The sequence below is a fragment of the Loxodonta africana genome, chromosome 1 (genome assembly GCF_030014295.1).
Source record: "Loxodonta africana isolate mLoxAfr1 chromosome 1, mLoxAfr1.hap2, whole genome shotgun sequence".
Classification (NCBI taxonomy): Eukaryota; Metazoa; Chordata; class Mammalia; order Proboscidea; family Elephantidae; genus Loxodonta; species Loxodonta africana.
Genome location: NC_087342.1, coordinates 13,468,225 through 13,479,255, shown reverse-complemented (window position 1 = coordinate 13,479,255; position 11,031 = coordinate 13,468,225). Strand labels below are relative to the sequence as shown.

The window sequence follows — 11,031 nt, the reverse complement described above, 5'->3', positions numbered from 1 at the left end:
ATTTTTAACAGGCAAAAAGCAGCAGTAAAAAAATAAGAAGGAAAAAGCGGTGGAATAGAGATAATAGCATACTGTAAGAATTAAAAGTGAGCATTCTGACTTCAAGGTAGAATTTTAAGCAACGTATAATAGAAAATACAGCACTTGACAAAACATCTACAACAAAGACATTTGCTAAACCTTAGAGATTGTATTTTACAGGGTGGGGCTAGAATACACATGTAGCAACAATAAACTTGTCCTTCTTATACCTAGGAATTTGTCAAATATTGCCAAAGCAGGCCTTTTATTTCATCGGAGTTGTAAAATTATTCCTTCTACCTGGGTTCAGATGAAGTCTTTAAAAATGCCTCCTAGAAGCTCTTCAGCGTCAAGGTTGGTTGATTGGTTTTCACTGGGTGCCTCTCTTGGAAAAGCCGAATCTACCTTTCGGTAAATTCACTCAGCTCAATCAGCTATGAGTGCTCTTTGAAAGTATTTGCCTTTTCAGAAAGCAAAGATCACAGACAGGGGAACCGCTAGATCTTGCCACTGAAAACCACTCACATAAGCCACAGCTTAACCCTGGTGGTGTAGTGGTTAAGTGCTACAGCTGCTAACCAAAAGGTTGGTAGTTCGAATCCACCAGGTGCTCCTTGGAAACTCTATGGGGCAGTTCTACTCTGTCCCATAGGGTCACTATGAGTCAAAACTGACTCGATGGCAATGGGTCAACAGGTTAGGTGCTCCAACTAGCAGGAAACGGCTTCAAAGCTTAATTTGACTTAGCAGTAGCAAAGCCAATTGCTGTCCTTTCTGGGCCCGATGTCACATGATGTAGCTGAACCAACAGTACTGACCCATGACATTTTCTTATTCTTACCCTTTTTATCTTTTAAAGTTAACACAGCTCTCTACGTTCCTTCCCTTTGCCTTTCAACAGAGGAATGTGAGTCCATGCTCTAAGACAGGCTTCCGTGACTCACCTCTATACTTCCGCTGGTTCTCCAGCACCTACCACACTGTAGCCTGAGAACTCCTTGCCCATTTTTGGTGCAGAGAGGTGCTACATTTCCCTCAGTGAACTGGGCTCTCCATCAAGTCGTGATGTGCTCTTGGGAATGGACTAATTAAGAGTGTGCTCATCTACCATCTGTTTCTTCCAGGCAATGCTACTACACTTTCCACCTCATCTTTCTCTTCCATGATGCCAGCTTTTGGTTTCTACCACCTTCTAGTACTTGTCTGGACCCCGCTGCCACCCACTGGAACCAACCTTTTACTTTCTTCAGTGATTTAACAAAAATTATGATGATAGCAAAATTGTCTTTATCCGCACTAAGGCGAGAAGCCAGCTGGTGCCATGGCTTCAGGTTAACGCGCGGCTCCCTGTGCTGCACGTGAGCCACGCAGTAGGTCTCACCATCCTGTTGCCTTATTTTACCTCACATATAAAATTACTTCTCACGAATCCACATCTACTGACTCTTCCCTTTGTTCTCTGGGTAACCGTTACTCTATGCTTCCCACCTCAGCCAGCCCCCTCAATCTTCAGAGCTACTCTGTAGCCACAGATTCACCGTCAGTCACTTCAGTGAAAGGACTGAGGCAAAAATCTTTAATGCTTTTAGCCAAAACTGACTACAAAACTTCTACAACAACAACAAAAATAGACAATATGAACTTCAGAGTAAGTCACAAGCTATGAAATACAAACAGAACACATTTCAGAGCTTATAACGGATATAGCAGCACTCCCAAACTCTGTCTGTGAAGTTATTAGAATATGCTGTCTGAAATAACCTGCTGAGACTCTCAAAGCAAAGACAGGAAGCAACTCAGTTTTACAAATATGCTCATATTAGGGTCCCATTAACCTGCTGCCGTTGAGTTGATTCTGATGCACAGTGACCCTGCAGGACAGAACAGAACTCCCCCTTAAGGTTTCCAAGGCTGTAATCTTTACAGAAGCAGACTGCCCCATCTTTCTCCTGCAGAGTGGCTGGTGGGTTCAAACCATGGACCTTTCGGTTAGTAGCCAAGTGCTTAACCACTGTGCCCCCAGGGCTCCTGATATTAGGAGCAAGGAACAACCTTTTTTTTTTTTTAAGTGTCTTTGAAAGAAACAAGTCAGAAAAACTCCAAGAAACTTCTGACATGGTTCCATGTACCCAAAGCATAATAGAAACATGATGTGGGAGACCCTGTGGCCAAGGCTCCAAATAAGCTCCATAGACACCCAGCATTGGGTGATGGCAGCCTGGATAGTGTTCACAGTCAGTGATGGTGACAGCCGTCATCTGCGAGCAAATCACCCTCTGAGGCCTGTCTCACTAGGCACGGCACTCTAATGTATCATTACCAAAAAAAAAAAACCCTGCTGCCATCAAGTCAATTCCAACTCTACAGAGTCACTATGAGTCAGAATCGACTAGACAGCAATGGGTTTTTTAATGTGTCATTAGTCCTGGAAAATTATCCAGGATACAGTCACCTAGAGATAGCACACTGTGGGGAAAAAACCGAAAACCTAGTGAGGAAGTTTAGTACTTCCTTGAGAAGTGGCCTAAAAAAATCCCACATATCATTACGATGATTAAAAGCCAGACCTTAAAATCATGCAGCTAATAGGTGAATTTTTGACATAAAACTAATTTCTGGGTGAGTTTTTCAAGTTTCAAAATTAATTATGGCATTTGAAGACTGGCTCTAGTGGAATTCAATTTGTCATATACAAATTTGGGGGGGTGAGACTCCAGAACTAGAAGTTATTTTTAGAAAACAGTTTTATAGAATTTTCAGATTTACAATTTGTGTATCATTATACCTCAACTATAGGTATAATGGACTTTTTGGGGCAAAGTCAATTAATTGTGTGTGAAAGTATTTCAACATAGTTTTCATAGTTCTAGTAACCACAGCTTCACAAATAAAAGCACTTGTTTAAAATAGAAACCTAGATGCTTAGATTCCTAGCATCAATCAGCTAACTATCTAGAACGAAACAAACATTTGGCAAGCGCCAGCTCTGTCCTAGGCTAGGCTCTTTCACATATTATTTTCCCATTTACTCTCTAAAACACCAAAATTTACTGAGACCTTTTTTTCCCCCTGAAAATTATCTGGGTGGTTAAAATAAATTATTATTTAAAGTTTCATTTTTGACAACAACCATGGAGTTTAGGTAGTGGAAATGGTACGAAGTGTTTCTTCTGCCATCTATGTCAAAGAAATAAAAATATCTGGTTGTAGTTGGTCACTATGAATCTGCAAAAGAAGGAGCGAGCACTGGCCGATGTCAGTTCTGGTTAGTTCACGTCACATGCCAGTGTTCGCTGAACAAATCGAAAGCTGTGGCTGGATCTACGAGAGTGACAGAGACACTCCACTGGCCAAGAAAGATGAAGTCACAAGATGGCCAGAGGGCACTGAAGTCCCCCACAGTCAGATGGTTCAGGGTGGGTACCATTACTGGTGTCTTCCCTGCCTTTACGCATGTGTATTATATGCCAGAGACCACAGGCAAGGGATTCATTGGGGGATAAAATTATCTGGCATCTACTGTTGTCGTTTTTAATACTGTTGTTGTTGTTGGGTGCCACTGAGTCAGTTCCAACTCACAGCCACCTCACGTACAAAAGAATAAAATGCTGCCTGGTCCTGCACCATCCTCACAATCATTGCTAGGTTTGAGCCCATTGTTGCAACCACTGTGTCAATCCATCTCGTTGAGGGTCTTCCTCTTTTTTGCTGACCTCCTACTTTACCAAGCATGACGTCCTTCTCCAGGGACTGGTCCCTCCTGATAACAAGTCCAAAGTACGTGAGACGAAGTCTCGCCATCCTCACTTCTAAGAAGGATTCTGGCTGTACTTCTTCCAAGGCAGATTTGTTTGTTCTTCTGGCAGTCCATGGTGTATTCGATATTCTTCACCAATGCCATAATTCAAAGGCATCAATTCTTCTTCAGTCTTCCTTATTAATTGTCTACACTTCACATACAGATGAGGTGACTGAAAATACCACGGCCTGGGTCAGACGCAGCTTAGTCCTCAAAGTGATATCTTTGCTTTTCAACACTTTAAAGAGGTCTTTTGCAGCCAATTTGCCCAATGCAATACGTCGTTTGATTTCTTGACTGCTGCTTCCGTGGGTATTGATCGTGAATCCAAGTAAAATAAAATCCTTGACAACTTCAATATTTTTTGTTTATCATGATGTTGGCTAAATCCTCTAGTTGTGAGGATTTCTGCTTTTTTATATTGAGGTACAATCTATACTGAAGGCTGTAGTCTTTGATTTTCATCAGTAAGTGTTTCAAGTCCTCTTCACTTTCAGCAAGCAAAGTTGCGTTATCTGCATATTGCAGGTTGTTAACTGGGAGGACAAAAATCTATTTCTAGCAGACAGGAAAAACCAGGACCTGCTAGGCTGCATAGACCACTTAGCAAACCTGTGCCCATCAGTTAGAAAATTGTTTCTATCGCCCCAAGGGACCTCACATCCATCTTTGATGCTTTACCAGGCAAAAGAGAGGCAGTAAGCCTCTTAATTTCAACTATGACACAACTAAAGTGGATTAAATCTCATACATAATAATTGTTAGATGAGTCTGTTTAAAAAAACTAATTGGAAGCAAAGACCTTGGTCCAACATACCTGGTGATGATACTCTTCCCTAATGGAAACATACTTTTGCAGGGGGATAGCAAAGAGTGGTCTGAATTCATTAATATCATTGTCCTTCATATGATAAACCGAACTCATATCAGGTTTAGCAAAGTTGAAACCTACTTAATTTTCATTATTGACTGATAGAAACAATCTAGTATGTTGTTAATTATATTAAGAAACTCATAGATCAAATATTTTTCGCTATTAGAACAAAGTGCTGTGCCAAAAACGTACAAAACTCAGGGTAGGTTCAGTTTCATCAGCTTTGAAATTTCAAAAATGTATTGTCCAGTCAAGGAGGTTAGATGGTTATTATTTCAAATTACAAGCCTGCTAGAAAGTTTCTTAGAAACAAATGGGCTCTTGAAGTATCACACTTTAGAACACATCTTGCATTTGAATCTTATAAATTATCCAAACTCACTGGTATTTGATGAGTAGTTAAGAGAATATCGACCGAAAAAGGTGGTAATGCTAGGTTAAGATGACGGAATAAAATTGGATATAAACTTTGTGTTGTAGTTGTTAGGTGCTGTCAGGTCAATCCCAACTGACAGTGACCCTGTGTACAACAGAACAAAATGCTGCCCAGTCCTGCACCATCCTCACGATCATTGCTAGGTTTGAGCCCATTGTTGGAGCCACTGTGTCAATCCATTTCATTAAGGCTCTTCATTTTTTCACTGACCCTCTACTCTACCAAGCATGATATCCTTCTCCAGGGACTGGTCCCTCCTAATAACATGTCTAAAGTATGTGAGACAAAGTCTCACCATCCTTGCTTATAAGGAACATTCTGGCTGTGCTTCCTCCAAGACAGATTTGTTCGTTCTTCTGACAGTCCATGGTATATTCAATATTCTTTGCCACCACCATAATTCAAAGGCATCAATTCTTTTTTCGGTCTTCCTTATTCATTGTCCAGCTTTCACATGCACATGAGGCAATTGAAAATACCATGGCTTGGGTCAGTTGCACCTCAGTCCTCAGAGTGGCACCTTTGCTTTCTAACACTTTAAAGAGGTCTTTTGCAGAAGATTTGCACAATACAATACGTAATTTGATTTCTTAACTGCTGTTTCCATGAGCGTCGATTGTGGATCCAAGCAAAATGAAATCCTTGACAACTTCAATCTTTTCTTCATTTATCATGATGTTGCTTACTGGTCCAGTTGTGAGATTTTTGTTTTCTTTATGCTGAGATGTAATCCATCCTGAAGGCTATGATCTTTGGTCTTCATCAGTAAGTGTTTCCTCTTCCCTTTCAGCAAGGAAAGTTGTGTCATCTGCATAGCGCAGGTTGTTAATGAGTCTTCCTCCAATCCTGATGCCCCATTCTTCTTCATACGTAGTTCAGCTATTTGGATTATTTGCTCAGCATACAGATTGAATAAATATGGTGAAAGGATACAACCCTGCTGCACACCTTTCCTGACTTTAAACCATGCAGTATCCCTTGTTCTGTTCGAATGACTCCCTGTTGGTCTTTATGCAGGTTCCGCATGAGCACCTGTGTTCTGGAATTCTCACTCTTCGCAATGTCATCCATAATTTATGTTCCACACAGTCAAATACCTTTGCAAAGTCAATAAAATACAGGTAAACATCTTTCTGGTATTCTCTGCTTTCAGCCAAGATCCATCTGATATCAGCAATGATACCCCTCATTCTACATCCTCTTCTGAATCCAGCTTGAATTTCTGGCAGTTCCCGTTTTTTAATATCTTCTGCAAAATTTTACTTGCATGTGATATTAATGATATTGTTTGATAACTTCCATATTCCATTGGATCACCTTTCTTTGGAATTGGCATATACATAGATCTCTTCCAGTCAGTTGGCCAGGTAGCTGTCTTCCAAATTTCTTGCCATAGATGAGTGAGTGCTTCCAGCATTGTATCCATTTATTGAAACATCTCAATTTTTATTCTGTCAATTCCTGGAGCCTTGTGTTTTGCTAATGCCTTCAGTGCAGCTTGGACTTCTTCCTTCAGTATCATCACTTCTTGATCATATGCTACCTCCTGAAATGATTGAACATTGACCAATTCTTTTTGGTACAGTGACCCTATGTATTCTTTCCATGTTTTTCCTGCATCATTCAATTTTTTGCCCATAGACTCCTTCATTATTGCAATTCAAGGCTTAATTTCTTTCTTCAGTTCTTTCAGCTTGAGAAATGCTAAGTGTATTTTTCTCTAACTCCAGGTGTTTGTACATTTCATTAGAATACTTTGTCTTCTTGCGCTGCCCTCTGAAATCATGTGTTTAGCTCTTTTACTTCATCATTCCCATTTAAAACTCATATGTATAAATTCTTATTTTAAGATGTTAAAAAGAAACCTAAATAATTATGTCCTCATTTTCTGAACTGTTAAGAGAGTTTAAATCACAGAAGAGAGAATATAAGAAAAAACTAAACATCTGTGTAAAATGGAGGCACTACATACACACCTATGGAGATCAGTACCGGCTGGGCCTGCCTTCAATGTGGCTACTAATCTTTCCACCTGTCCCTGGCAGGGTCTCCTGTTATCCCCTCAAAGGTTATTTTAAAGTTTCCTTTCTTTCCTCAAGCCTTTCCTCCACTACCTTCCTACCAAGTCTTAGTAGATGAACTAGTTTCTACACAGGAATTTGGTGCCATGGAGAAGGAACTCCTTCGATGAGCTGTCTAGTACACGTTTCTGCTTCTGCAGACTGCTGTCTCTCCTATGTAGTTGAAGAGACGTGTCTTTTCTTATCCAAGGCTAACTCCTCCAACTGTATTCAAGATCCCATCCCTTCTTAATTCATAAGGATCTCCATCTTCTTCAGAGGGGTACCTGGTTTCTAACCTTGACCTTCTTTTTACTCTATACCTGCACTGTCCAATATGGTAGCCACTAGCCATATGAGGCTATTTAAATTTAAACTTTATTTAAAATAAAATAAAATAAAATGTGAAATCCAGCTCCTTAGTTGCACTAGCTACATATGGCCAGTAGCTACTGTATTGGACAGTGCAGATAAAGAACATTCCACGATCATATTTTTTTTTTAATTTTATTTTGTTGTTATTGTTGAGAATATATACAGCAAAACATACACCAATTTGACAGTTTCTACATGTATCATTTGGTGACCCTGATTACATTCTTTGAGTACTGCAGTCATTTTCACCTTCCTTTTCTGAGTTGTTTGTCCCCCATTAACATAAATTCACTGCCCCCTAAGGTCCCTACATAGAAAGTTCTTGAGTACTGAATATACACTCTACACTCCCCTTGGCTGATCTTCTCCCATAGCTTCCCAAGGCTTTAAACTACATATAAACACCTGACATTAATTTATATTAAGACAGCAGATTCTAAGAATTTTTTTAAAAAAGCTATGGCCCAGTGGTTCTCAACCATGGCTGCACATTAGAATCATCTGGGTGGCATTTAGAACTACAGATGCTGGGCCCAGCCTAGGTTAATTAGATCAAAAACTCTGGGGGTGAGTATGCCTTAGATTAGCTTAGAATGTACTTCAAGAAACACAATATCACGATATTTTATTTTATTGGCATGTGAAGATGCAAAGGAATGAGAATTCTCCATATAAACTCTGTAGACGTCAGCGCCACAAATCTCTTTCGTAACACATTTAGATGGTAAATGAATACTCAAATTTCTTACCTGTATGATAAAATGTGAGAAAAAACAGAAGTACGCCCATGAACATATTACTTAAAAAAGTGACAACTCCACAAGTAAATCCTTCTGGAACTGGGTAGACAGTTTCCACAAAAAGCTCAAAAAATATAGGTACGCTGCTATTCAAGAATATGCCCAGGAGAATACAGGAGGTATACAGTGTCACTAAAACAAAAACACAAACATTTTAGTTTCATGGTAGCAGCAGTGAGTCATATCAAATAGATCTTCTGGGTATTCTCTTTCCTAAGTACCAACTCTGGAATTCCTTTTCTACTAAAAAAACTACAGTAGCTGATAAAGTTTGACAAAGCATCGCACAGCTGTCAGTTCTCTTCTTCGCTCAGGTTTTCTGGTGTAGTTAGACAGAGGTCTTGTTGCTGGATGATTACCAGCTTATTTGCTTTATCTTTTTGGTGGATTATTCCAAAGCACAAAAATAATTTTATCACTATACTATAATTTAGAGAATTCTTTTCCTCTCAGTCACAGTCCTGACATATAGAGGAATAGATAAAATATAGTCACCTAATTTGACATATAGACTCATTCTATAATCTTAAAGAGAGTTTAAAACCTAAGAATAAATATAAGACATTGAACCTTACTGAAAACTACATATTTAAAAAGACTGGTTAATAGAGCTCTCAAGTACAAAATAAACATTACTCAATATGTAATTTCTGGAGAAACTCTTAAAATAGAATTATAGTCTTCAATTTTGAAATGACTTTTGTTCAATCATTTTGAAAATAAGTAACTCTTTGAGACACAGAAAAAACTTTCACTCAGAAATGACATCCTCAGCAGTAGTTAGGATCCTAGACTGTATCATCAAAAAGTCTACTAACTCTATTCTGTATTGAAGTTTGTTAAGTATCCTGAAATGTTTAGGTGAATGAACCTCTCTACAGATAATTTTATCACTGTCCCTGTCTTAATCTGAAGGTGAAAATGGAACCAATGAGAAAAAAATGATACCCTATCTAGAAAGTTAAAATGCGTCCTCTGAATCCTAATATCATGTTGCTGTTGTTAGTCACTGTTGGGTCAATTTCTGCTGAAAATAAAGAGTAGAATTTATTCTAAGTTTCAGATTACAGGGAAGATTTTTTTTTTAACAAAAATAGTTGTTAAAAAAAATTTCTGTACAGGCACTGCAGAAAGTGAGGGAGTTACCCCAAATCTGTAATGTATTAGTCGTAGATTCATAGAACTTGCTAAATTACCAGGATTTATCATAACTGATTGCAATCATTAAGCAGTCCACGACACTGTCAAAGCAGTAAAGGAAAATAACCGTATCCACTGTTTCCTCACAGAATTTCTCTAATTAACCTCTACTCCCCCTGCCCCATTATGCTAGCCTGCAGCAGGATTATAAAATATTTAGTATATTCTAATAACTCAAATAGCTGGTAATTACTTTGACCTTTTCTTGGAACAGAAGACAGTAGACATGAAAATACAAGAAAACGAAAGGATGGCAGTGAACAAAGACCAGGATGATGGCTAAAGCAATGACCAAAATTAAACTGGTGGGGAAGCATCTGATAGTTACAATAAATATCATTTAAAACATCAAGTAATTTTCAAGAGATCCTGAAAAAAATAAATCAATAAAACCTAACACCTCATGCTCACTGTATGTTTGCTGGACACAGATCACAAAAAGCAGTCGACATATTCTATTTCACACATAGCTCATGAGTGGTATGTTAGGAAATCCAGGGATAGAACAGCACTTACTAGCTTTTCTAGAATATTCTATTTCCAAAACAGTTTATAATCATTTATTGGTCAGTCAGTGGTAATCAGAGCAGAGAGGATTATTGATCCAAACACAAATAAGCCTAGGAGTTTAAAACAAGAAAATACTGAAATAGATGACAGGAAAAATCAAGTCTTAAGGACCAGGAAGTGCAAGTCTTGGGAACTAAGCATAAATTCAGAAAACACTGATGGATTTACTGGTAGCTGTTTTCAGGAAACATGTTAAGAAATAATCCTTTCTATATTTCCATATATTACTTTTTCTGAAACAAACAAATCCCTCACATGTAATTTGTAATCAAATTACAATGTAATAAATACAAATAATCACAATCTGTATATAACAGAATAACTGTACTTTATAAAAGAAAGAAGGACGATAATGTAATGATAAACGCTGACAAGGACACTGTCAGTGTGGGGTCTTGAAAAGCGAGATTCGACTTTGTTGATTTTTATCAAGCAGGGTCCAAAAAAATGAGACATGGGACATGTCAGAAATCTAGTCTGGGGAAGCAGGGGACCTGTCTGAAAACCCTCAAGACCAGCCAGATCTCCTGGCCCTCATTTCATGCTTATTAAGAATCTTCTGATTTTGGTTTCCTAGGTTTCTTAATTTTGGGAAAGAAGTGGGAGAAGAGACATACACAACTGTCCCTATTGTTGCTGTTAGGTGCCGTCGAGTTGGGTCTGACTCATAACCGTCCTTGGAAAGATAACATTTCTGTGGCGGTTAAACCCTGTCGATGGACTTGTAAACAGTTCACCTTCTGGGGGGTAATCTGGGAATGCCTATCAAAATAAAAAAAGCACTTACTCTTTGACTAGCAATTCCACTTCCAGGGATTTATCCTACAGCTATGCAGGTACAAGGATACAAACAGCACTCGCTGCAATATTGTTTGTAGTACGAAAGACTAAAAAAA

At 38.7% G+C, this 11,031-nt stretch overlaps 1 protein-coding gene across 4 annotated transcripts in view; it reads right to left on the bottom strand.

Moving 5' to 3' along the window:
- The window catches only part of SLC49A4 (solute carrier family 49 member 4), a 121,281-nt gene that overhangs the window by 21,405 nt on the left and 88,845 nt on the right, over nt 1-11,031 (bottom strand). For 2 of the 4 annotated variants that reach the window (XR_010322905.1, XM_003412961.4), the window contains exon 8: nt 8,315-8,497. The exons of 1 other annotated variant lie outside the window; for it this stretch is intronic. Coding sequence is in view for 2 of the 3 variants with exons in the window: in XM_003412961.4 (XP_003413009.4) it covers nt 8,315-8,497 (183 nt within the window). In the remaining variant the exon portion in view is untranslated. Of the gene's footprint in view, nt 1-8,314; nt 8,498-10,922; nt 11,023-11,031 lie in introns of those variants that run through there. One more of the 4 variants, XM_064290950.1, reaches the window with a different exon arrangement.